The 27,108-nt window shown below is 41.0% G+C and overlaps 1 protein-coding gene across 4 annotated transcripts in view; it reads left to right on the top strand.

The window, feature by feature from the left end:
* Window positions 1–27,108, top strand: part of BANP (BTG3 associated nuclear protein) — a 117,262-nt gene that overhangs the window by 37,910 nt on the left and 52,244 nt on the right. For 3 of the 4 annotated variants that reach the window (XM_027646459.1, XM_027646460.1, XM_027646461.1), the window contains 4 exons: window positions 14,686–14,853; window positions 21,805–21,935; window positions 24,304–24,375; window positions 26,308–26,352. In XM_027646459.1, the coding sequence (XP_027502260.1) occupies window positions 14,686–14,853; window positions 21,805–21,935; window positions 24,304–24,375; window positions 26,308–26,352 (416 nt within the window). The remainder of the gene's footprint in view (window positions 1–14,685; window positions 14,854–21,804; window positions 21,936–24,303; window positions 24,376–26,307; window positions 26,353–27,108) is intronic. The other variant, XM_027646462.1, reaches the window with a different exon arrangement.

The following is a 27,108-nucleotide window of genomic DNA, read 5'->3' as shown; positions in this document are numbered from 1 at the left end:
GTGGTTTGATTCTGCTCTGGTGAGACTTCGATGCATTAATTTAAACATAAATGAAAAATCCAATGTCATCAGCCTCACCCTTGCCAGTCACAGCTGGAGGAGCTCAGGCCAATAGAAAGGATTTTATTTTTCTTGCAGTTTGTCAGTGGAAAGATATTCCATCCTTTTTTTCTATAAGAAAAACACCAAGTAAATCTGTGTTTAATAGAGCAGATATTTTGTATAATGTGCAAAAAGTATAGAAAATGAAGAGATGTGTGTTTATTAAAAATTCTTGATCCACTGCACAAGGTTCACCACAAGGGAGAGGAAAGTTTATCTTTGGAAGGATAAATTTTCACTTGTGGGATGAATTTGCCTGTGGGGTGGCTGTGGTAAAGGAGAGAGTTTTTGGGCACAAAACCAAAATGACTTAAACACAATATATGTCATTAAATAGCTCATTACTTCAGCCCTACTAAAAATGGAGACATTTTCTGGTGAAATCTGATACTAGAACATCCTCAGTTGTAATTTTCTTTGCACAACAGAAAATACAGGTTTAGTTCTTTGGAGATTTTGCAGCAATTTCCATGAGTGAATTGGAAAAAACAGATTCCCAAATTCAGAAATTTATAAGAAATTTGATAATACAAAGTATGATTTTACATGTCATTGGCAAAAATTGAGAGGGGATTTCTGAAGTTCAGAAAAGAAAATCTATCAGTGGTTCTACTTCTTCACAATAATGTAATTAAATGAAAACAAAATAACATTAGTTATAAATATAATGTATATTTTTATATTTACATATTTTATATGTAAATATTATATATACACAGATATTTTATATGTATAATCTATATGTTTATCTATATATTAGTGTGTATAACGTTGTTAGTGTGTCATTTCTGTGCAATCCTCTTGCTCTGCACGTGGGTTTTTGCACACTCTCACCAATCATTTTTTCCCTCATTTGTCAGTTTTGGTTAATTGATCACTAATTGCATTAAGGGGAGACTGTGCCCTGAGTTCAGTTGTGTTTTGGGACCCCATAAATCCTCTGGCTCCATAAAGCATCTCTTGCTCAGGGAACTATTTGTGTTGAAATAACTCTCATGGCAGGGACATGATTGTCGCTGAGAAAAAACAACTCAAACCCATAAGTACCCCACCCAAACCCCCCAGTGCTGCAGAGGGCAGGAAACTGTGCTGAAAGTTGTCCTGTTGTGTTGAATTTTCCCATCTGCTTCCAAAATTACCGTGTAGAGTGAATTTTCCCCATTTTCCTTCATGAGTTAACATTTATCTCATCCAGAATCCATCCCTGTCATCTAAATGCCATAGGAATAAAAGTGCTATCTGAGAATACCTAACAATAAAGTCTGATTTTTAACTGTAAATGATGTATATTCTACTTGAATTGGCACATTTTCACTTTTTAAGACATAATTAAAAATATAGGCTAGAAGGAAATTGGTGATCAAAGCTCAGTGTTTCTGTTCTGTGTAATATTTTTTCCAGTCAGGATGGGACCACTTTCCTAGTGGATTAGTTGTAAGAGATGTTAATCCACTGTGAGAGAAGTTGTGTCCTCAACAGAGGCCAAATGGAATTAAACACTGGTGCTGCTCCACACAAACTGACACAACAGCAGCCCACACACGTTTGCTTAATAGGAAACATATTTGTCTGGGTAATTTATGTCGCTTAGATAAGATATTTATATATATATATATATATTATTGCACACAGCCTCAAACATAAGGCAGGTTGGACCAGTTTAAGCAGCTGGTCACTGGTGTCCTGTAAAATGTGTGGTCAGTCACTGCTGCTCCAGCTTCTTCTTTGGAATGAAGATGTTGATCTTTAATAACCATGCAGGATAAACAACAAATATACCCCATTTCTGTCTGTCTTAAGTATTATTACTTAAATATTGGAGAAAGGGCAGTGAGTTCTCACAGAGGAACTGTTGGCTCTGGTGTTTCTCACCAGTGTGTTTGTTTTATGAGATTCTCCAGGCTGCTGTTATTTTATAGAATTGTTGTCATGGAATCATGGAATTGGGTTGGAAGGGACCTTAAAGATCATCTCCTTCCACTCCCTGCCATGGGCAGGGACACCTTCCACTATCCCAGGTTGCTCCAAGCCCCATCCAACCTGGCCTTGGACACTCCCAGGGATGGGGCAGCCACAGCTTCTCTGGGCACCCTGTGCCAGGGCCTCACCACCCTCCCAGGGAAGAGTTTCTTCCCCAATGTCCCATCTAACCCTGCCCTCTGGCAGTTTGAAGCCATTCCCAACTTGTCCTGTCACTCCAGGCCCTTGAAAATAGTCTCTCTCCATCTTTCTTGTAGTCTCCCTTCAGGTACTATAAACAAACATTTCAGTTACTGAAGATATGCCCTGTAAATACAGAATATATTTAGTATTTTTATTTTTTTTTAGCTTTCTAATTAAAAACCCCTTTTTATTACTGTATTTTTATTAACTATACCCTTTTTTCTTTTATATCCTTATTTCCTTCCTAACCTTTTACACTTTTTTTGCATTTTCTCTGTCTTCCTTTCATTTCCTGTTTATAATTTTGGGCTCTTTGTGTCTCATTTCTGAATATCATTCTAATCACTGACTTTTAGATACATAGCAACATACAGTAGTTTACCAGTATTACACCAAGATGCTACAATTCTGAAATATCAACAATTGCAGTTGTGCATCCAGATCTTGAATTCCACCAGGAGACTGTTGGAGAGCTCCAGGAAAATTATCCAAATTGGCATTTTATCCTATCTCTAATTTAATCTTTCATCAGCACTAGAAATTGATGGATTTCTGTAATTTGGATTGTTGTTAATTGTCATTTCAGTCCATCCCCTTGATGGGGGATGACAGCTAACTTGGGAATCAGTCATAGCTCTGGATAATCTGGAGGTCGGGGGGGAAGAGAATGGGCTATGGGATAGTGGCAGTGCTCAAACTAATGATTTGCTGAGGATCTCTGATCTCTTTCTTCATTCTATAGGATATTAGTTAACCTTCCAAGCTGTAGTAGCCTGAACAGGAGTTATGTGGTTTCTGTCTGGTGGATGAGCTCATCTTGTGGTCCCTGGAAATCCTTTTTGCCAACATTTCTTCTCCTAGTGATGAATCCCACGGACTGTAGTTCTTGGGAAGTAATTATTTACTTCAGCCTGTTCCTGTGGTGTTATCACGGAGTCCTGGAATGGTTATGTTGGGAGGGACCTTAAAGCTCATCTGGTTCCACCCCTTGCCATGGACAGGGACACTTCTACTGGCCCAGGTGCTCAACTCAGGTGCTGTAGCACGTTTCTCCTCAGGTGCCAGGTCACGGCTGAGTGGGGGACAGATGTCACTTCAGTGTGGAGGGTTGAGCACCAGCAGAGAAGAACGTGCCCAGTTCTGCAGCATCGTGCCTGTGCCAGATGGGGAGGGCAAGAAGGTCCTCCTGAGCTGTGTGCTGGTCAAAACCTCTGCTCTGAGTCTCACTAAGAGGGCCTCCTCCAGCTGGCAATGTCCAAAAAGCTGTGTTTGGTTCCTTGTGAAGTCCATAAGTGGTGTCTGTTCTTAGGGACAGAATTTGGGGAGAGAGGAGGGAGAGTTTGACTATCTCATACTCAGAAGAGTGAGAAGCAAAGTCAGGGAGTTCAGCCCATCTTCAAAAACAAAGAAGTGACAGAAAGCATTTTCTCGTCTCTGAAAATCCTTAACTCCTGTTGGTCCAGCACCCTGGGGAAGGGCTGTGTGCTGCAGCAGAGCTGCTCCTTTCACAAACGTTGTCTTCTCGGAGCTGCAAAAGTCTGGCTTCAGTTCCAAATAGCTGCTGCTTTGTGAATCAATTAAATGCTGCCACATGGAGGGCAGTGATAACCTCTTTTGAGGTTGGGCAGGAAGATAATGGGAGAACCCATTGAGTTTATCTCAGCACCACAGTTCTCAGAAATGGCATCACTGCTGGCACTTCCTACGAGCTGGAATTTAGCACTGCCTCGTGTTTCCTTCTTTCCTGGGCACTTCTGTTTATTTCAATTACTTTCCTGGCCAGTTACTGTTTATAAACTGAAATAAAGGCAGCGACTTTTGGGAAATAAAATCAATTGTGTGGTTTCTCTCTCCTTCTCCCACTTCTCTTGTTGTTCTTGTGTTATACAAGCGAGGAATTACATTTTCCACTCTTGGATGTAGCAGCTGCTGTCAGTCCCAACTGTGATGTGTGTGACTTGATCGTGTGTGATGTGCTGTCAGGCACTGCTGAGTTTGCAGGCTCTGCAGAAAATAGAAAATGAATGCATGAGGTCACTTGGACCACCTCTTCCCACAGTTGTTCCATCCTTTGATACTTTCCCGCTTTGGCCAGACTTAGTTCAAGTACGTGCTGAAGTGTGCAGGTCTTCACTCCTGCAGAGGCAGCTAAAAACAGTCTGGGAGCATGAAAGCAGCTTTCTGAGTGACTTTAAATGCTGCTTCAGGAGTGTGTGAGGAAAAAAACCAGCAAGTTGGGCAACTGGAAGATGTGCTCATTGGGAAAGTTATTGCTACAACTGTTGTAACTCAGTTGAACAAAAGCTGTTTTTTTCTGAGGACAATCAAGGGAGTCTTGTGTGGATTTCAGACATCATTAGATATTCACATATTAACAATCCTGGTCTGAGAACCCAAACCCTGTGAGAGGCATTGGACTGTTTATGATCAATGTATTGAGTGTGATGTCCAAGGATTGTCTTTATCAGCACTGCAGATCCATCGGAGCTCTGAAGTTACAAGTGGAACAGAGAGCTCTTTGTATCACCCTTGTATTAATCACTGTTTTCTTTGGGCTCATTCCTCCTCATATGGAACTGCTCCAGTGTTATGACTGTCTGCAGAGTAGTTACTCCAGTGTGCACTGGTGGTGTCTCTTTAGGGCCTAATTCAGATGGATGCAGGGTGTGCTTTACTGTCACCACGTGGAGAGGAGGCTGCTGGTTACTCGGTGTCACTCAGGCTCAGTCCTGGCATAAATAAAATCTCCTACTGAACTTCCAGCGGGCTCCAAACAAGAATTATTTACTATTGAAAGCCTATAAACGACCAAATTGAGCTTTTACAGTGTGGTTTTAGAAGACACGAAGAGTCTAAGAAAGTGTTTGATCCCTGACATTTGGAGAGGAAAAGCAGCTCAGCCACCAACCACGGATTGATCTACACAAAACTTCTGTATATTCATCTGGAAAAGGCATTGCTGCCTGCAGGGAGAGCGGGGAGCTCACAGAGCCTCCTGAACTGAATTCCAGAAAGTCACAGACTTTCCTGACTTTGAACTTTCCTTTCTCCATCTCCCAAGGGTTAAAAAGCCAATGGAGGAGGTGCCTCCAGCCGCCTGTGAGGAGAATGTTGTCGGGGTTTCTGCCCGGCCAGTCCTTCCCAGAGCCACGAGCTCCTTGGGAAGGGGGGAGATGTGCATTGTTGATCCACCAGGGAGTTTTTCTTGGCAGCCCCTTTGCCATCCAGATGGGCTCCCGAGGCAGCGCTTGTGTAACGGGCCGGCTCGGGAAGGGGTGGTGGGAACAACACCCCCCTTTTCCATGGGCCCTGCTCCTCTCACAGCACACTGTGCTGCTCCATGAAACACAAACAGCTGTTTAATCAACTTCTCTGTAAAACTGTGCCTGTCAACCCCCATGTTACGTGTGGTTATTGTTATATGTGCTTATTTGTTATATGTGGTTATTGGCAGCAGCTCCCTAAAATCAGAAGCGTTTATTTATTGCCTCGATTGAGGTGATTCCATTTGTTTGGAGCAACAGGCTCTGATTCCAAGCAGGCAGTCGATCCTTTGGCAATGATCACATCATACACTGAGCTGTGTCCCATTGCAAAGCACAGAGACAACCTTGTGGGATTTCTCCCAGTGAAGAAAAGAAATATCAAGGCTATAGCAAGGAGTAGCAAGGAAAAGCTGACTGTGATCACAAATGACTGTTCTGACATTTTAAATGTGCAAAACTAAGAGGTAAATTTAACTGAAGGCTCCAAGTTTGATATCCTGTGAGGGCATTTTAATTATGCAGAAGGAAACAAATGGTTGTCACGAGCTCATTAGGTGTTTTATCTGGAAGGAGATCATTAATGGCTGAATGAGTCAAACAAGTGTCAGAGTTGTTAGGTCCTGATCTTCGAGAAAAGCCTTTTCGGATGAAAATGCCTGTGCATGAAAATGCCCATATGGAATTGTGCCCCTGCCATTTCCAGCTGTCCAGCTCCAGCTGTAGGGAGTGCAGAGCTCTGCTTTCATCCTGGGACCCGAATGTTCCATGAGTATTTGAGGAGGAAACGAAACACAGATCTTCTCTTTCCAAGGTATCTCCTTTTATTTGCCGGGTGTTTGGATTTTTGCAAGATGATTTTTAGGGCAAGCAACGTCTTTTTTAAAAATGGGGGAGAAAAACAGAAAGAAATGTTGGACATTTTTTAAAGATGGGGAAAAAATAGAAGCAAATGTGGGACATTTTTTTAAAAATGGGGGAAAAAACTATAAGCAAATGTCCTTTGTACGGTGTCAGCATAGTGGAGAAGCTCTCATGAAACCTGTGACCTGTAGCAAGGCTGTAGGAGATGACAGGAAGACTTTTCTCTTTTCAGATTATAAATCCTCTGATTTCAGAATTATTTTCTTGTGGGGTTGGTTGGTTGATTTCTGATAATAGTTCCGTTTATGCAGCTGTTGATAGTCTGTCAGCATCAGAGATCTGTGGAGCTTCCACCCAAGGGTGCACCAGGAACATCACAAATATTCCGTTTCTGCAGTGATTAATTATTTCTGCAGTGATTAATTAATTCACTCAGTCCCATTCCACAGCCCTTCTCTGGTCCTGCAGCTCCTTGACCTTTCATAGCACTTGGCAGGAGCTGTGAGGGAGTTGGGAATGAGCAAACACGGGAATGGATAAAAATCCGTCCGTTCTTGCCAGAGTGGGATTTGACAGCCCACTAGATGGCAATATTTGAATGCTTTTGGCTCTCTCCATAAGGCAGAATAGAACAGGTTCTGCTCGTTGTAAAACAGGTAAAAACAGCCTGACTGCTTTTTCAGAGAAGTGTGAAGTGTGTCTGAGTGTAGGAGCTTTTCTGCTTTGGAACAAGATTCCTCGGTGGCATTTGGAGATTCTAGATCCTAATTAATTTTAATCTTTTATTTTTGAAACCTCTGGTAGGGTTCATTTAATGTGAAGAAGAAGGACATTTAAAATAATTTTAATTTTCGTGTTTCCTCTGGTTCTGTGATTTGTTAAAAATTAAATATTCAGAAAAATATGATAAATATTGATAAAAATTAAATAATCAGACAAAGTACCTTTTAGTAAAATTAGCTTTTAGCTGAAGGAGATGAGGTTTAGATTGGATATTGGGAAGGAACTCTTCCCTGTCAGGATGGTGAGCCCTGGCACAGGGCACAGGGAAGCTGTAGCTGCCCCATCCCTGGAAGTGTCCAAGGCCAGGTTGGATGGGGATTGGAGCAACCTGGACTAGTGGAAGGTGTCCCTGCCCATGGCAGGGGTGGGACTGGATGGGCTTTGAGATCCCTTCCAACCCAAAGCATTCCAAGACAATTAAATTAGCTGTTCGATATTCTGGTAATTGGCAGCTGGTTGTTATTTCTTGCATGGCCAGAGCGACTCCTGAGCCAGAGACCCATCGAGAAGGACTTTCCTTTGCTCATGGAATGTTTGATTTCAAAATCTTTGAAAATCCAAACCCTTCTGTCTGTGTTTTACAGAGAAACGGAGACCTCCTGCCTTTGGGATGAGAACTGTTTTCTCATCTCTTCACTTTCACTTTAACCTGTCCCTCAAACCCAGCCTGGCCGTGCAGGCACTTTGGTTGCTGTTTCGTGGCAGTTTAAAAGAAGTTAATTTCAGAATTGTTTCCTCAACATGATGCGGTAATTTATTATTTTTCATCATGTAATAATATATAACTTATATTATTATATTGAGGAAAACTTTCTTGCCTGTTCTTCCAAGTGTTTTAGTGTTCTCTGGGCGTGGAATTGTAAAACAGCAGTTTGTCTGAACAGTGTCATTGGCATTTCAGAAGTAGTTGCTGATTGTAGTTGAACTTTTCTGCATTTCTTTGATCCCAGAAGATATTCCTACCAGACAGGTAATTAATTGGAATTTGGTTTAGGAGCTGGGATGAGAAAACATTGTTTTAAATTGTTGATTTGCTTGAAATATAGCTAAAACATGCTATTTTCTTACTGGAGATAAAGAAGTTTTAGGTATTTGTTGTAAAACAGTTGTAAAATGAGCAATTACGTGCTTTGTCACAAAGTTGCCCAAGGTTTGGATCCCTAGTCTGGAGCTGAGTTCCTATTGTCCAAGCAGAAAGGGAATAGTGTGGAATTTTGAGGTTTATTTATTTTTATAATTTACTTCAAGAGTATAATAAAATAATCAATTTTCTGTGGAAATTTATTTGCAGAAATCCTCTTAACCATATCGTCCATAAGTAGGAAAACAGAGAATCTCATTCCTTTAACAATGAGAGAGCATTTCTTTTCTTTAAAAGCTGACAATTGGAAAGTTCAGATTTTTGTAAACATTTCATATTTATGTATTTCACTGTTTAAAATATTCTGGTTGCTGACACAGGTTAGTAAATCCTTCTTTATGTGTGTGTAGTAAAATAGGAGGATCTTAGTTGTATTTGGGGCTCTTTGGAAGTACCCCCTGAACAGTTTGTACCTCAACACGTGGTGGTTATGGATTTATGGCTGAAAGGGTTGATTTGAAAGGGAAAATTTGAAAGGGATAATTTGAAAGGGATAAATGTAACAATGAAACAAAGGAACTGTTTAAGAAATAAAAAGAAATAGGAAGAAATAAGATGCAAACCAGACTAATTACTTGGTAGCTGAATTTTCCTCCCCTCCTGCCTCTCTCCAAGTTTCTAACAGCTCTCTTTTTGGCCACTGTGGATGAGAACAATGGGATGGAAAGTGATTATTTGGTGACATGATGGATGTGACTTTGAGGAGCCTCCAAGGCTCTGCCATCCCTCCGGAACGGGCAACTTTTCCTTGGAGGAGGACGACGCTGCATCCCTTTGCCCAAACCTAAACATTCCAATTTTTGGAGTGGGGGAAGAACTTCCAGCTGTGGAGATCCTGTCGGAGGAGTAAACAATTACTCCATTTAAAATGATTTCAAGATGGGCAGTGCAAGCCCTTGATTCCGTTGGAGGAGTCGGAGCCTGAAGGCGCAAGAAGGAACTTCGGAGGTGCTTCATTTTTCCCTCGGCCGTTCCAGTGTTTAGTGCAGCAGATTCTGTTGTCATGTGCTATTGGTTTAATAAAAAGGCCTCCAAATGTATGACCCTGCTGAGGAAAAATGCATTTTGTGAGCCAAGGCCCCGAAGAATCGCCCCTCTCCACGACTCGGAGCAGGCAGATCTGAAACCCTTGTTTTTCGGATTATCCATCGTGTTCCTGTCAGTTTAAAAAAGATTCTCTTTGTCACTTTAAGATCTGAGTGATGAATATGACAGCCTGCTGTTTTTTCTCTAAGCTTTAAAAATTAGGTTAAATTTGAAAATGAAGGAGCAGTGAAGCAAATCTGTTTGGATTATGTATTTATGATGTAAATATGCATTTATTTTATTCGTGTGCCTGTTGGATTCTCTGGTAGTAACACTTTCCCTAATCTTTCCAAATGTAGCAAAACCAGTAGGAAATTCTGGGCCATCTCAGCATAAAGGGAACTCTGCCAAGTCCATGAAAATAATGATTTAGCTTTTAATTTTCTAAGGAAATGTGGAGATCGTGGAGAATGATATCCAATATCCAAATGCAAACTCCTGACACGGAGTTTGATTTTTAGGAGCTGATTTTGAATGCAGTATCAGGATGGAATATTTCATGTCTGGTTTTGATCTTACAAATGTCTTTTCTTCCTCCTCAGTTTGTTCTTAATTAGATTTCTTTACAGTTTCATGTTTTCTGTGCGTTGTTTCGTCTGCTGCCTGACTCCTGACCTTTAAGAAGGAGAGGATTACTTTTTCAGGAACATTGTTTTCCTGGGATTTTCTTATTTTAGAATTAGTCCTGGTTTTTAGAAAAACCCAAGCCTTTCTCTCCTTATTTTGTACGTTAGATGCCCCAAAAGTTTGGGAATGTGTTATCGTGTCCAACATCGGTGCTGACAATCCCTGTGTTTGTACCAGATCATCTTCACTGCATTTCCAAGCTCTTTTTCCTTTGCATTTCCAAGCTTTTTTCCTTTGCATTTCCAAGGTTTTCCTTTGCATTTCCAAGCTTTTTTTCCTTTGAATTTTCAAGCCTTTTTTTTTCTTTTGAACCAGAGAAAGATTTATTTTAAATATTGTCAGTATTTTTAATTTTATAGGAGCTTCCCCAAAGCTCTCCCTGTGTTTCTAATCCAGGATGTGGAAGGAAAAGCTCAGCCTGATGCACCTGCTGGCTTTTAAAGCTGACTTTTTAAATTTTCCTGATGCATGTTTGTCTTCTTCCTGAGCTTTTGCTGGATGAGATTGGATTGTTGGCTTCTGATTTCTCCTTTTTCGTGTCTCCATGAATTCCCTGTGGAGACCTTTTAGTCTCCCAAACTCCCAGGATCAACCTTGTTTTATGGAAATCTCTCAAACTCTTGCAATTTATTAAAAAACTGAACTATTTGAAAGTCTCTGGTGTGTTTTCTTAGAAAGCTTTGTTTAGGAAGTGAGATTCCTAAAAAAAAGTGAACTTTGGCCCTTTAGTGTTTAAAAACAAGGACATCCATTGTTTTGAGTGTTACCAGCAACAATCCCTTACCCTGCATGAAAAGATCCCTAAAATCACAGTCAGCCAGCCTTAAATCACCTAAATCCTGCACTTCCCCCTTCTTTAATGGGCATCTCTTTGTCAAAGTGCTGAATTATGTTGCTGAATGTATTTTTTATGTGTGTTTTGTGGCCCAGAGACACTTTGCTGTTTAAAAACACAGCGTTTGTGCTGCTTTTGGGTAGGAAATGGTCCGAAAAAGTCAAATCCCTTCCCACTTAGGTATTCCTGCCTTTTCTGCTATGGGCTTCCCCAAGTTAAACATCTCATTTCCAATATCCTGCTTTAGTGTTTGGGTGTTTGACGTGCAGGGAATGAGGCAGCTGAAAGCTCCCCCGCCTGGGATCGTTTATGGATAGGGAACAGAGGCAGCACGCTTTGCTTTTCCGGGATTGTTTGCACATGTTTTCAGGATGTCCTTCTCCACTGCAGGTAAATCACATTTCTAATGTCATGGTGAACTTTTTATCTGCTTCAAAACTACTCCACTGTCGTTAACATTTTATTTTCCTTCAGTCACTGGAGGACTGTGAGGAAGTGTGGTTGCTCAAGACCTGAATAACATTTTAGATTGTGATCCCAACTTCACAGATTTTACTGCTGAAATTTATTGAACCTTTTTATCAACTATCTTTGGACTTAAGGACTAATTTTTGATGCCTAATTTGTATGTGCAGTTGCTGTGGCTGAGCCTGCAATTGGGGTAAAAATCAGTGCAAACAGCACTGGTTGTCTGGACCAGTTTTACACCTTTGATTGCTGTTAACAGCAAGTGGGAATTTGAGGAATTAAGGGAAAGAAATAGAAAATCTGCCTGATGCTTTAGATCTCTGTAGTCTAAAATCTTTTCTGACTCTGCCCTGTTTAGCTTGTTACCTGTTTTCTGGGCTTTTCTCTGGAGCCATGTTCTTTCCATGAAGGGAATGGTAAACCCTTTATGACCATTCCTTATCACATTGATTAAATTATAGTGTTTGTGATCAGAGGGTAGAATCATGATATGGTTTGAGTGGGAAGGGACCTTAAAGCTCATCTCGTTCCACCCCCTCAATTGGCAGGGACACCTTCCACTATCCCAGGTTGCTCCAAGCCCCGTCCAACCTGGCCTTGGACACTTCCAGGGATGGGGCAGCCACAGCTTCTCTGGGCAACCTGTGCCAGGGCCTCCCACCCTCCCAGGAAAGGATTTCTTCCCAATGTCTAATCCAAACCTACTCTCTTTCCATGTGAAGAAGGTCTTTTCCTGCCTTCTCTTGATAAAGTAATTTCTGGGATGTTTTATGTCACAACTCTGGCTCGTCATCTTCCTCATGCCGGGAGACCTGAGTATGAACATCTCACTGCACCTGATGATCTCTTGTCCCAAATAATTGATATTGTTTTTGATTTCTCCTAGAATTAAGTGACATCCTGGAATATCCCAGGGATTACACTGTAATAGTTAAAATTCCAAACCAGACAGCTTTTCTCTGAGAGTTTCCTCTGACTACATTTGACCAGTCACTTCTCTAACCAGGGCAGCACAACGTGAAAGTCATTAAAATGTACTTATGGATGAAATATGGACTTTTTTTTCCCAAACTAACCACAGAGCACATGATTGTGTTTTATGTGGGACTCACAAGTGCTTTTGTACATCCTGACAGCTGAGGGTGGGTGAAGAGTTAAAGCACAACTATTTTTATTGGACATCCCTGCAAACATTTCTGAGCCCATTTCTCTGTGTAATGCACATTAATAATAGATCAGGCTGAGAAACGTGGGCTCAGGATTTAGAATATGGAATGTGCTTTCCTTTTGCTGACACCTATGGAAAGGGAACTGTTGCACAGCAGCAGATGGTAATTTCAGCCCATTTTCCTCCTTTCCTACTTCCACCCCCTTTTTGGAGACACAACAAGAGTTGTAAAGTTCTTACTGTCACTTTAAAATGAGAAACCATGGGTCTTTGAGGCACTTTGGGGGCCAGTCTTTTTCCCCCCTGTATATTCTCTCCTTTATTCAAATGGCTTCTTAAACAGATCTACAAAAAAACTCAGAGCATCAAAAGTCAACATATTTCAGAAATGATGCCATAAAAGGTACAGTTCTCCACTTGGCTCTGTTAAGCTCAGTAACTGCAGCTTTCACATTCTGAGGACTCTGGTTTCATTTGTAATACAGAGGAAACTATGAAGCTTTTAGCTTGTGCAGACCTGGAATTTTGTGGCTCCAGGCTTCAAATCATTTGTCTTGCAGTCACAGAGCATGTCCTGTTCTATATATTCTATATACAACAGCTTAAGCAAGTACTTCACAGGATTAGGATCCCATTTGAGAGGAAGACTGAAAGCTCAGTAAGTGGAAAAGATTATTTTACTTTGCAAGGTATGAAAGGAACTGATACCAAAAAGAAAATAAGAATTTTAGAGACACTTCAAGCATTGTTATGTTGAGCAAAAGCTCCTGTTACGGCTTTGGCTTGTTTAACTGTGGGATTGCACATCTGAATCTGAGAAGTTTAGAAGCACAGTTTTAGAGACTGTTAAAAATAGATCTGCTTGAATTCAGGGGTTTTGAACCTCATAGAATTATAGAAACCTAAAATGGTTTGGGTTGGAAGGGACCTTAAAGCTCATCTCATTCCATGGGCAGGGACACCTGCCACTATCCCAGGTTGCTCCAAGCCCCGTCCAGCCTGGCCTTGGACACCTCCAGGGATGGGGCAGCCACAGCTTCTCTGGGCAACCTGTGCCAGGGCCTCACCACCCTCTGAGTAAGGAATTTCTTCCCAATATCCCATCTAACCCTGCCCTCAGGCAGTTTAAAACCATTGTCCCTTGTCCTGGCACTATCTGCCCATGCAAAAAGTCCCCCCCTATCCTCTCTTTCCTTCTTATATGGGCAGACAGTGACTGGATTTTTCAGTTGTTTTTTTTTTTTTTCTGCAGACATGAGCATTATGAATTTGTTGTAGTATTGATGCTTTTAAGAAAATCCAAACCCCTCTGAAGCTCACACTGAAATGGTCACAGTCTGTAGTAATACAGGAGGACCTCGAGGCAGCTGACACTGCTCAACATGTTTCCTTCCCACTTTTAAAGCCATTTGTGCAGATGTTGAACCAAGTCGTTCTTGTCGTAATCATTTTCTCTCTCTGGTCCTGGTGTATCTGGGCTTTCCCTTCAGGTTCAGGGGCTGCACGTGGTGATAAAACTGGTTTGAGTTGGCAGCAGGGCTCAGTCTGGGTGAGCTTTGCTTCCCAAGGCTCAGCTCAGCTCCTGAGTCAGCGCTGTGTTTATGGAACACTTTGGCAACTTAACACCAAAGGCTACAAAGTGCATCATGTGGCTCTTGAAATGACTTAATTCCAGGAGTAACGTTTGCAGAAAGGTCTCGTTTTGTGTTGTTTTTGTTGGAGTCTGATCAATTTTGAGCTGAACTTTAAAAGATTTTATTATTTTTGTTTGGTTTAATAGGAGTTTTATATGGTCTCCTGCTTATCAAACTTATTGTGGGGCAATATCAGTGAGAAATAAAGCTGTATCCAGTTTTGGCTTCAGAGTGCTGGATCCTCTGTCAGTGTTGCACAGTGTGGATGTAACAGTGCAGCTCCCGTGGATGGAAGGGCAGATTATAAAATTCCATGGACAGACAGAACTGTGCATGTATGATTACTGAACTTGGGGAATAAATTTTGTTTTAATCATACCACTGTACAGCTTTGGGGGTCTTTGTTGAGGTCACTGTATTCCTTTAGGCAATGTGGGCAGTTCTAAAATGATCCTTCGTTCACCTTGTGTGTGGGACTGGGTGTGTCTTCTTGGAATTCTCTGGAAATACAGGTTTATGCCGATTTTTGCCTCTTTTCTTTGTAATTCCAGGCCACCTGTTTTACAAGTTTGGCATCACAGAGTCCGACTGGTACCGCATCAAACAGAGCATCGACTCCAAGTGCAGGACAGCGTGGAGGAGGAAGCAGAGGGGGCAGAGCCTGGCTGTGAAAAGCTTTTCCAGAAGAACACCTTCATCATCCTCTTACAGTGGTTCAGGTAACAAACCAACACCCCCCCAAAGCCAATCAAACCCCAAGTGAAAGGAAAACTTGCAGTGATAATAAATTCCATTTGTTTTTCATTATACCTCAATGTTAATGCGAGTGTTTAGCCTCACTGAGATGCTGAGAACATACAGTCAAAAAATCATGGAATGCTTTGGGTTGGAAGGACCTTAAAGATCATCTTGCCATGGGCAGGGACACTTTCCACTGGTTGCTCCAAGCCCCATCCAGCTTGACCTTGGACACTTCCAGGGATGGGGCGGCCACAGCTGCTCTGGGCAACCTGTGCCAGGGCCTCACCACCCTCACAATAAACAGGTTTTTTCCTAATATCTCATTTAACCCTGCTCTCTTTCAGTTCCTGCACATGTGTTAACTAAAAAATTCAGCTCATGCAGCTTTGTGCTCTCATATGTTTTATTTTCACCCCGCTCAGTTCTTTGAGTAGCAAATGAAGATGTTGCTGCAATTGTTGTTCCTCAGAGGAGTCAGTGACTGAATCTTTCACACCAGGCAGTGGACGTGCTAAAGGTTGTTCCTGAAGGATTTTCCTCTGAAGGAATTAAATATGTTGTAGGTGATTCTGTATTTCCATGTAGGTATGGAGGCAGGAATAATAATAACAACTGAAAAACCCTGACCCAAGAAGTGTTCTCGGAGGACATTTCTGGCTCCTGCTTTTAATATAAAGCAGCGTTATGGGACATTTGTACATTAGATATTAAAACCAGGGGTTTGGAAGGGAGCCCAAGGAAAAGGAAGGAAGTTTATTTGCCTGCATAAAATTTTTGGTTGCATGTTAACACTAACCACTGTATCTCATGCAAAGAAAGCCAAAATCTGCTTTCAATGGAAAATTTTATGTGCTGGAACAGGGAATCACATCCAAAATCCTCAAATTAAAACAACTAATCAACCTAATGATAACCATAAGCCTTATATGTTGATGGGATCTTTATTTTCAGTCTCTTAGCAATCAGTATTTTAGAATAAGTGGATATTAGGGGCCTGTGCTCATTAGACTGCACCCTTTGAGTGGTGTTGAGATTTATTATTAAAAACTATTATTTAATCTCCTGCTTTGGAGATTTGGAGACACCAGTGTAGAGATGGAAAACACAGGCTAGGCTCAGTGAGTTCCTGCCTTCAGAAGGCCATAAGATAAATTTTGGTGGGTTCTTTTATTGTGGTTAAGCTGAAAACTCATTTTTCCCCTTAATTCCACTAAATTAATTTGTGAGTAAGATGTTCCATGGGTACAAGACCACCTGAATTAACTCCTGAACAACCTGGTCTAGTGGAAGGTGTCCCTGCCCATGGCAGAGGGTTGGGACAGGATGAGCTTCAAGGTCCTTTCCAACACAAACCATTCCAGGATTGTGGGATTTCAGTGTGTGCTGTCTGAGAAGGTGGGAGATGAGGTGTTTCTGCAAGAGCCACTTTGGCATTTTTGGTGGTGTGCCTGTGGTCCAGCAATCCCCAGGATTGTTTTTATGGCACCTACATCTCTCTCTGTGCAGGGATCTCATCTCCCAAGTCCCCTAAAGAGCAAAGAGGTGACTGCATGTCCTTGTAGGGATGTCTTTGGTCCTGATGATGCTGAAGGTCAGCTGAGGCATCTTGGCATGTCCTTGGCAGGGCTGTCCAGATGGGCAGTCAAAAGCAGAGTCCAGGCAATAACAGGAACAGCTGCCTTTGGTAACAGTGTCTGAAAATGTTCCCATGGAGTCAGAGGCTTTTGGTAATTTTCTTGAAAATATTGCTCTCCCTCAGAATGTCTTTGGCATCATTTTCTAGGAAGCTGGAAAGGTGGGAGATGAATTCACCCACTGTGGAAAAAACAGACCCACTTTATAAAAACAGAGCACTTTGCAAAATCAGGTGGTCCTTTGAAAAGTGAATTTGCAACCCAAACCCAAGCAGGAGTTTCACCTGGAGAAAGAGGAGGAACAGGAGAGCAGGTTGAGAGGCTCAGTGAGGATATTTGGAAAAGAAATGGAAGAGACAATGTAGATTCACACATGTTTTGAAAGGTGGCATGACAGGGCTGTAATTCCACCTCTGTGTTCAGGTAGCTCCAGGAACTGCTCAGGAACTGTGGTTTGACATCCCTGAAACCCCCTCAATGGACTTACAGTTTCAGAATTCCCAGGCATCTGTTCCTGATTATCCCCCCTGTACAGTGGAGGGAGCAGAATTCCTGCTGCCAGCTCGCAGTAATATTTCACAGCTCTGAAGTAAAGGAGGTCTGTATTTCACAGTTATGACAACAGACCTGTCAAATATGGCTTTGGAAAGTGTTCTGTATGAACCCAGACAGTTTTTATGGGAGTGTGTTTCAGGGGGCAATTTAAGGTGAGCCTTGAACACTCTGAAATTCAGCTACTTGAGAAACTGCCTTTTCCACTGGTACAGCTTTAAAGTCCAGCTTCCAGGTGCTCTTGGGCAGGTCTCCACCCTGCTGTGGTTGTTGCAGAAGAAAACCTGTGTCAGGTTTCACTGGGAAGGATGTGGGGATATAGAATTGTAGTTTTTGCATATTCTATTCAAAGAATCCCAGAATGGTTTGGTTTGGAAGGAGCCTTAAAGCACTTCCCATTCCAACCTTCTGCCATAGGCAGGGTCACTTTCCACTGGCCCAGGTGGCTCCAATCCCTGTCCAGCCTGGCCTTGGACACTTCTGAAATACTCTCAAATCCATGTGATCACTGCTGGACATCCTCCCCTAGGAATTGGGAGACTTGGATTTTCAGAGCTGGTTTTTAGCAGCAATTAATTTGCCTTATTTAAAAAAAAAAAAATAAATAGAGCAGCCTGAAGCTCATCTGCCTCTGACCTGACTTTGGTTTCTCTGGCTCTGAGGAATTTTGATTGCCACCACCTCTTTGAGACAGTCAAAATCCACCTGGATTCAGTTCAAAGAAACTGGTTTTGACTGCCCATGGTTTGAGGAAGGACATTGGTTTAGAGGATCTGTGGTCACTTCAACTTCGTCTATTTTGTGATTTTTTTTTTATTTTTTAAAATGAATTATTGCACACATAATAAATAATTCTGAATTATTACATCAGAAGAGGATTGTTCTTCAGCTTCACTCTCATGTACTCGTTGGCCATGTCAAAAACTTTGAGGCTTTTTCTGCTTGTTGTGATTAACAATTGGAGCAGCACGTGGCTTTGATTTGAGTCATGGTCAAAATGGCAACAGATTTCCTCTCTGCTCTGGTATCATATGGAAAAATTAACTGTACAAATGACACGGAAAAGCAGGAGGCTGAGCCCAGAGTCCCTTATGGAGCCTTAGGAGAGTTTGGTGTTGAAATCCAACGATTGTGGTCAAGAGAAACAGATTTGCAAACGAGCGTGTCTGAGGAAGGAAAATACAAATGGATATTCCTTCTTTATCCTTCACCCCCGAAAATATTGATTGAAGTTGTTCACATTTAATTGTTACAGTAGCCACAGGATTTATGGGTTGCATCAAGCAGACATATTTATGGAGAACTTGGTTTTCCTTATTTTAGCTGGTTCTGCTGTTGCTTTTGGTTGGAATTGAGGTGTAGATTGCAATGGTTGCTCTGCTCTTGGAGCCAACATTTCAGTACCTAATGTATGTTTTCCTCATGTTTTCTCCAACCAGAGTGGCTGCCATGAGAATTTAACTGGATCTTCCTTTTAAAACCTCAGCAGTGTGTGGAGGGAGGGCCGCAGGAAACGAGGGGTTTGGGAGGAGGATTAATTGAAAAGTGCCTTCTTCCTTTCTTTTAATTTCTCTTAAGATTGTTCAAGCTGTTATCACAGTTTTCCATGTTGGAATTTTTAATTAGTTCTCTGACTTTGGGATTTATATGGAGATTTAGGCTGAAGTGCTCAGCCTGTGCTGAGGTGTCACACAGCAAAATGGATGTGCAGCCAAATCTTCAAAGGTTTTTTACAATATTGGAGGTTTTAGCCCTGGCTGAACCAGGGGGAGATAATGATTTACAGTGCACAGGTTTATTTCCATTGTTCTAGGATGGGGTTTGTCCTGCTTTTTGGGTTTGAGGATTTCTGATTTATCCATTAACCTTTCCTTGCTGGGACTGCACAACCAGAAAGCAAGGAGAGAAATCCTGGTTTGAAGTGTGAGGCTGGGAGGCCTCTGCACTAGGAAAATACTTTATAGGTAGAAACCATGAGGACACTGAGCAGGAATTCCCTCTGCCATAGAATCTGTCCTCCCCACACCCACTTCCAAAATGGTGCCAGTCCCTTCTCCCAGGGAACAAGTGACAGGACGAGAGGAAACAGCCTCAAGTTGCTTCAAGGAAGGTTTAGGTTGGATATCAGGAAAAATTTCTTCCTGGAAAGGAAAAGTTTGTCCAGCATTGGAATAGTCTGCCCAGGGCAGTGGTAGAGTCCCCATCCCTGGAATTGTTCAAAAAACATGTGGATGTGGCACCTGGGACATGGATGGTGGTGAACATGGTGCTGATGGTGGGACTTGGTGATCTTAAAGGTCTTTTCCAACCTGTGATTCTGTGAAAATGAAAACCCAGATGCTCAACTGCTAAATATGAAGTAGAATAGGAATGAATTAAAAAGGCTTAAGGTTTTACCTTTGTCTTAAAACTGATTTTAGCTGAGAATTAAACATGTATCCTTTAAATAGTTAAAAATTACCTTTGGGAAATCCAACCTTGCTCAACAGTGTCTGAGGAGGGTTGGCACTGAGAATGTGACAGAAGAAACCACTTCAGTGGGATCATTTGGCCAATTCTTGACCATTGGGTTGAGAAGACCCACTCAGCCTTAATTTTCTTTGACTCATAAGCACAAGCAGCAAAGAAATGGAAAACATGAAAGAGTCATAGAATGCCAGAGTGGTTTGGGTTGGAAGAGTCCGTAAATCTCATCTCGTTCCACCTCTTGCCATGGGCAGGGACACCTTCCACCAGACCAGGGTCCAACTTCAACTTGAGAGAAAGGAATATTCTGCAGTTGTTTTTTCTCTGTATTGGAGTAGTCAGTATGGGTGTCTCCAAAGCTATTCCATCTAGCAGAGGGGTTTTTGGGAATTCCATGGATAAGGTAGCACTACAAAAGCTGTTTGGTTCATGTTGAACTTACCCCTTTGGAATTAGTGGAAGACTTCAGAGCAGGAGCTCAGCTGTGGCTTCTCTGTGCCAGGGATGCTCTAAGAGATCAAAATTGTAGATGTGAGGCTCGATGCTTTACAGGACTGTGATTTATGAGTGCTGACACATCCTCTCTTCAAGCTGTGTGTGCTCCTCATGTTTGTGTTTGTTTTTAATGGGGAATGTTTAAAAAGGGATAAATATTCCTTTTGTCTGCTCAGAGATGTAGAGGGGAAAAACAATACTCAGAAAGGATGTTTTGTTTTTAGACACTGGTGAGTCCTCTCTCTTCTTTCTTCCTAAGAACTAAAAAACACCAAAAAATCCAACAAAATAAAGAAAAAAACCAACTGAGGTTGTTGCAGTGAAGCCAAAGTAAAATCTATTTATAGGTGACCACGTGAGATGTACAGTGGGATTCTATTCAGGCTATGGGTCCTCTTCCCACCTCTGAAAAGCACCATAATTTCTGGCTTGTGAAGCAAAAAATGACTTACAAATAAGGACTTTTGGATTTACAGTTAAAAATGTATTTCAGTATGTGCATATAATGTATATATTTATCTGCTGCAGCTCATTTTGCTTTGTTACTCTTTGCATAACTTTCCTAATCAGAAAATAAATGCTCATTATAAATGAAGGATTAGGTGTTTGGACACTGTGGTTTGGTAGAAGTCGAGTTCAATTCAATTCAATTACACAGTGAGAGACTGGGAAGCACAATGGAAAGACAAAATCAGGAGGGAATGGATTCTTGGGAAACCTGGAGAAGCAGCTGAATCACAGAGGCCTTTCTTAGCCATTTGTAAAATAAAAAATACAGAAAATGAGAAGTAATGAAAATGGGAGAAAAAGAGAAAGACGGAGGCTTAGTAAAGATCTTTGTCCAGCCTGGAGGAGAGAAGGATCCAGGGAGATCTTAGAGCCTCTTCCAATGCCTAAAGGGGCTCCAAAAGAGCTGGAGAGGGGCTTTGGACAAGGATCTGGAGGAGCAGGAGTGGCTTCCCACTGCTGGAGAGCAGGATTAGATGGGACATTGGGAAGGAATTCTTCCCTGTGAGGGAGGTGAGGCCCTGGCACAGGTTGCCCAGAGAAGCTGTGGCTGCCCCATCCCTGGAAGTGTCCAAGGCCAGGTTGGATGGGGCTTGTAGCAACCTGGGATAGTGGAAGGTGTCCCTGCCCATGGAATGAGATGAACTTTAAGGTCCCTTCCAACCCAAACCATTCTGAGATTCCATGAGTGTCTGTTCCTTTCAGTACCCATGACAAAGCCACTGGCAATGGAGCATCTGAATGGGAACAAATCCCATTTTTATTTGGATGATGGGACAGGCTTTATACTCAGTCCAGGACTTTTTGGCCAACTGGAATTTGTTAATCCCATCCAGAATTCTGTACAGCAAACTTCCATTGTACAGCAGTGCAGGAAATACTGGAATTGCACAGTAAGAACAAGACCATATTTAAGGAATTCTAAACATTCTGTAGTTACCTGCTCATCAAACGTGAGGTATTAAAGGTGTGTGTCCAACAGGCAGCAAAAACATGGATTTCTTGTGTTTTCCTCAGTTCCTGCAGAAGTACTGTGGTTGGAATTCTGTATTTCACATCATTAACACAATTAGAGCTTTCACAGAGATAAACCAGCCTTTGGAATTCCTGTGGAATTTGTAGCACGTGCACATTGTGCAGCGAACATGCAGAAGAATATGAATATAAATGATGGTTAAATTTGTTTTCTGTGGGTTTTAGGTGTGGATAGTTGTGTGGCCACTGGGATGGGATGTACACATCTAATAATGGTGGATTTTTGTCTCTTTTTTCCAGAGGGATCCCAGAGTTCAGTGTCAGCTTCCAATGAGATCCAGCAGAACCAGCCCCAGGCCCTTCACTACGCCCTGGCCAATGCCCAGCAGGTCCAGATCCACCAGATAGGAGAGGATGGACAAGTCCAAGTAGTATGTCCTCAGCTTTTTCTAAATCCCTCCATTTAAACCCTCTAATTTCTTGCAAACTTTGCTTCAGTTGCAATTTAATATTTTATTTTTAAATAGTAACTTAACCCTCACTTAGGATTTTCAGTAACTAAACATTGGAGGCTTATGGGGAAAAAAAATTATTTGACAAAACTCTTCCTGCAGGATTTGCTCACACAATTATAGCAAATAAATGCACCTTCATTATTTTATAGAATTTACCTGTTTTCCTGCACTTGCCATGGCACCAGCAGCCCTACGAAATGTAGGGTTTACACACCAGAGTTGGTTTTAGCTATGAATTACACAACAGAAATGCATTTATTTATTTATTTTTCTGTAAAACTGCATTCTCAGCTGGTTTTGAACATCTGTTGGCTGAACCTTTACATGTGTATTCGTTTAGCTACGTGTATATAAGTAAAAGTTATAAATATTGACATTTTTTAAGCCTGAGACACATCTCAGGCTGTGATTATTTCTGTACGTGGTTTTAGTGTCCTCCGAAAAAACCCACCTTCACTTTAGTCCTTCTGTCCCATGGTTTGATACAAGGATTGTTTGAAATTCAAACTTCAATTAAAATTCGTTTAAAATTATTTTTAAAAAGTGTCCTCAGTGAAATAATGCTCTTTCTGCAGGAGCTGGGTGCAAAAGTTCCGCTTCCACTTCACTTTTGTCATAACTTTCCAGTATAACCATGGGAATTTCCTTGTCTCTTGGTTTCCCTATGGATTTTAAATCTTCTTGATTCCTCAATGGATCTTCCTATGAGATATAATTGATGACTGTAAACCATTTTTCAAGTCTTGAAAGACAAGGTAGAAGGGAAAATTATATGAAATACATGAATATAATAGACAAAGTGGTTACATTTATAGGTGTAAGTGATGCAAATTTGCCTCATTAAAAGCTCCAGACTCGTTAATGATCCTTTAAATTGCTTGTGAAATCCAGTGGTTTGACCCACAACCACTTTCTAAATGTCATAATTTAGATATATAGAGGTTGAAACAGGAGAAAATGGCATTGTTTTTTCAGTTCTGTGGAATAACACATATAGATCAGGCTAAGAGTCATTAGTAATGTAGTAGTTATTTATAATATATATTAAAAAATCAGTATTAGAGAAGGACTGTCCTTGAGGACCGATTCTGTGTCTGCAAAAGATGAGTGAGCAGGTTTTTTTTGGTCATAAAAAGGTGAATAAAATCACCTTCTCCCCGTCCTCCAGCCAGAAGGGATTCCTTATACTTAAACCCACTCTAAATGGATCCTCCAAATGCTCCAGGCTTTTTCCTGGGAGCCCTGAGAGCTCCATGTTAAGGAGGGGAAGGTGATTTTAATCTGCACACAAACTGGGCAGTGCTCTAATTTTATATACAGCCCCTATTGTCAGAGTGAGACTTTCAGAGTGTTTTTTCTCCCTATAAATAGATAGTTTCCTTCCAAAGGAAATGAAACTGTTTGAAATAGAGGGATCTGTGTGTCTTTGAAAATCACATGCAATTGTTCTTGTGTTATAAAATCAGAAGAGCCTTTGACAGAATTCCAAATGATTATCTTTAATCTCATGCAGGCATATTAAAATGAACACAAAGCCTTAGAAACCCTCAAGGAGGTTATTTAGAATCCAATCTCAGGTAAATCACAGGAGCAAAGACTTGGCTGGGCTAGTCAGGATGCATAAGGAATTCCATCCACTCTTATCCCTGTTTGGATCAGAGGATAGGCTTGGTACCAGTCTGGAGTGGGGACTATGGTCAGCAATGTAAAGTATTAACAAGATTAACACTATTAGGGCAGTAACTGTGTTCAAATTAATGAATTCTTCCAAAATCCCAGCAGTTTGAGAGTCCTTGGCATGGTCTGGGATCCAGCAGAACTGTGTGAGTGTACACAAATCCATGGATGATTAGATACCTTTGAACGCCTCACTCTTAGGGATATTCAGTCTTACTGTACCTGTTTAAAGAACTGAGTTTGCAAGGTCTTTAAATTGGATTAATGTTTCAGTCACCAAGTCAGCCCCAAGCTTTGTGTGTCAGTCAAAAGCACAGATCCTTTGCCATAGAGAAATTCACTGCAATAAATGTTATTTATTATTATGCCTGTTTTCTTCCTCCTTCAGTGAAAATGAACCATTCTTTGCTCAAAGTCACTCTGCTTATGTTTGACATAAAAGGAGGGGGAAATACAGTTGCACTTTATTTTTTACAGCTATTTCTAATGGTTTTCACTGAATAAACACTTTGCTTCTATACCTTGAGCTGTGCTGATGCAAGGTAGTAGCTGCTTCCTCTAGTCCTGATTTTCCTCTGATGCTCCTTGGTGTTTTCTTTTGTTGTGGATCCCACAGGGCCATCTCCACATAGCCCAAGTGCCCCAGGGGGAGCAGGTCCAGATCACACAGGACAGTGAGGTGAGCAAAAGTTTGGGTGCCCTGGAGCACATTCGGGGCCCTGATTCCAAAACTGCACCTCTGAAATCTGAGTAAAGTGAGAGGATGTGGTGGAACCAGAATGAAATGTGCTTTAGGGTGTTAAATGCAACCTGCTATTTCTCTCTGTTTGGTTTTTTTTTTGGGGGGGGTGGTTTTTTGTTTGTTTTGGGATTTGGGGAGTTTTATCCTCCTTGACTAGCTCTGGGTGTGTTACACTAATGATTGTTGTATAAAACTGGTGGTCTTTGGAAATTTAATACAGAATACTAGAGGAAATCAGTTTAGCTGCTTGCACTGCCATTAAAATGAAATTATTTTATTTAGGTTTATGAACTAAATGTGTCCAGAATACTCAGTGTCTTTGCATGTGGGAACTGTTGAACAGGAGTTGGAGAAAATTCCAGCTACCATCTAGAAAGAGATTTTGCAGAATCAACTTACCTTCATTACTGACTAACTAATTTGGCACTGCAGTGTTTACACTCTTTAATTTTTTCCATAAAAATAGTTCAGTAGAATGGAAATGGATAAATTCAGTCCTGAACCCCCCAATTTTGACTCAGGCAAACCAGCTCTCAAAGCCAGGTGAATTTACCTGTGTGGGACTGCAATTGTTGGTTATTTAAGAATATTTAGATACTCCTAATTGCTAAAACTGCTGTTAGATTTCTGTGTTCTTTGTTTGAATAAAGAAGGAATAGAAAAATAAGGTTAAACAACAGTTTTAATCTGTACCATTTCCCTGTAGAGGTTTTTCCTCACTGTTAAGAATATCTGAATGTGGGTTATTTTAATCCACTTCCAAAGTACCCAAATCACATCTCATAAAACCACTTTGTGAAGGAATATTGTTAACACAGGCAGCTCTTGAAGAATAAATATTATCATAAATATTCTATAAATATTAGAGTTAAAGGCTTCTCCTTTGAAGAGCTTGTCTTGAGAGAAATAAAAAGGGATTAAAATACTCTGGGTCTGAAGGAATGCAAAGTGTGCTACAATAAAACTGAAGGAGTTTTGGGTAAAAAAACCACTAAAAAAATTCTGATTCAGCAGATCCCGTTGTGATTGATCCTGAGGTTCAGGCACCCCCTGTGTCCATTGGCTGTTTGTGTCTCTAAGACTTTCAAGGGCTGCATTTGAAAACATCTGGGCTTTAATTTATTCCAACGTACAGCTTCAAATGAGAGCAGGAGCTGCCAGGAAGAGACACTGCCCAAAACATGCAAATCAAAGAATTGGGATTTTTTTTTTTTCCTCCAAGAAATCTGCTATTTCACTGCTTGGGAAGCTGGTTTTCCTTAATCCAATTGTGCTTTTGGAAAGGCATCTCTGAGCATATGAATAAAACCTTCATTTTGTAAAGATTTCCTTATTAGACTTTGGAGCTACAGTTTTCTTTAAAATCCTTCCCATTATTGAGAATTTTTTTGTGATAGATGTAATTCCTGTAATAGAATTGTTAGTCTTCGGTATTGAATTTTGATAAAACAAAAAACAATTAGTAAATAACACCCCATACATATAAAGTGTTAAATTCTAATTCTAGTTTAGTAAGGGGTTGACTTAAATTTGCAGTTTTGTATAAATAAGGAAACCCAAAAATTTTACCTCAGAAACAACACTGAGAAACTTAACCTTAAAATGCATTATGTAGTAGCTTCCAAAAAGCAAAATATGCCCGTGCTGAGACACTTCCCTGCTTTTGATCTGTTTATCCCCTGTGGATGCAGAGCTGACTATGGGATTGGAGCTGGATTGCCAAAATAACCCTCAGGACTTCCTAAATTAATAGGTTTGCTTAATATTGAAGCTGTTTAATAATAAGATGAGATACAGACTTTTTTCAGCATAAAGCAGCTTTTTTTAAATTCCCAATTTTTATTTATTGTCAATGCTCTTTTTTTCCAGGGAAACCTGCAGATACACCAAGTTCACGTGGGTCAAGATGGACAGGTAGGAACAGAACTGAGTTTAAGCAGCATTTCCTTTGGTCTTTAATGTTGCTGTTGGAATTATCCCAGACTGTAAGTGGCTGTTTTAAGGAGGAAAATCTGTTGAAATAAACAACTTGCAAAATGATGACATGCACATGAAATATTTTAAATACAAAAAGTCTTTGTATTATTTCATCATTCCTGCAACATATTTCATCCCTCTGTTTTATCCCTCCTCGTCTTTGGCCTCTCCCCCCCTGCATTTAGGAACTGGATTGATTTTGGTGTGTACAGTGTGTTCTTGTCTCTGTTCTCCACTGTCCCCATGGCCAGATGTGGACTCAGAACCCCACATTTATTACTGATTTTTAAGCAGTTCTTTTTTTCATTACATCGAGAGGCTTGGGAGAAACAGATCTTTCCCATCTGCTTTTGTTCTTGCTGATAAAATGGCTTTATTAGGTGCTTATGCACACATGAGAGAAGAAAAAGCAGCTTTTACTTGGAGTGCTGAGTCACTGAAGGGCCAAATTAGCAGAATTTCCATGTCAGGTCGCAGCAAAATTGCTCCCATTTGATCTCAGACACACTTTCCCGAATGTTGAGCTCTCTTAAAATACCCACAGCACAAAAACCTTCCTGTGAGAGGCTTTCAAGCCAGGCCACTTGCTATGGATTTTTTTGATCCTGTTGAATATGAATAAGTTGTGAGACATCTGGGGAGAACTCGAGTCCTGCCCTGCATTGAACAGTCTGACATCAGGAAGGTTTGGAA

This window comes from Corapipo altera, unplaced genomic scaffold, assembly GCF_003945725.1.
Source record: "Corapipo altera isolate COAL_440 unplaced genomic scaffold, ASM394572v1 62, whole genome shotgun sequence".
NCBI classification, from domain to species: Eukaryota; Metazoa; Chordata; class Aves; order Passeriformes; family Pipridae; genus Corapipo; species Corapipo altera.
The sequence above is the reverse complement of the archived record's forward strand: the minus strand, read 5'-3'. Positions and strand labels throughout refer to the sequence as shown.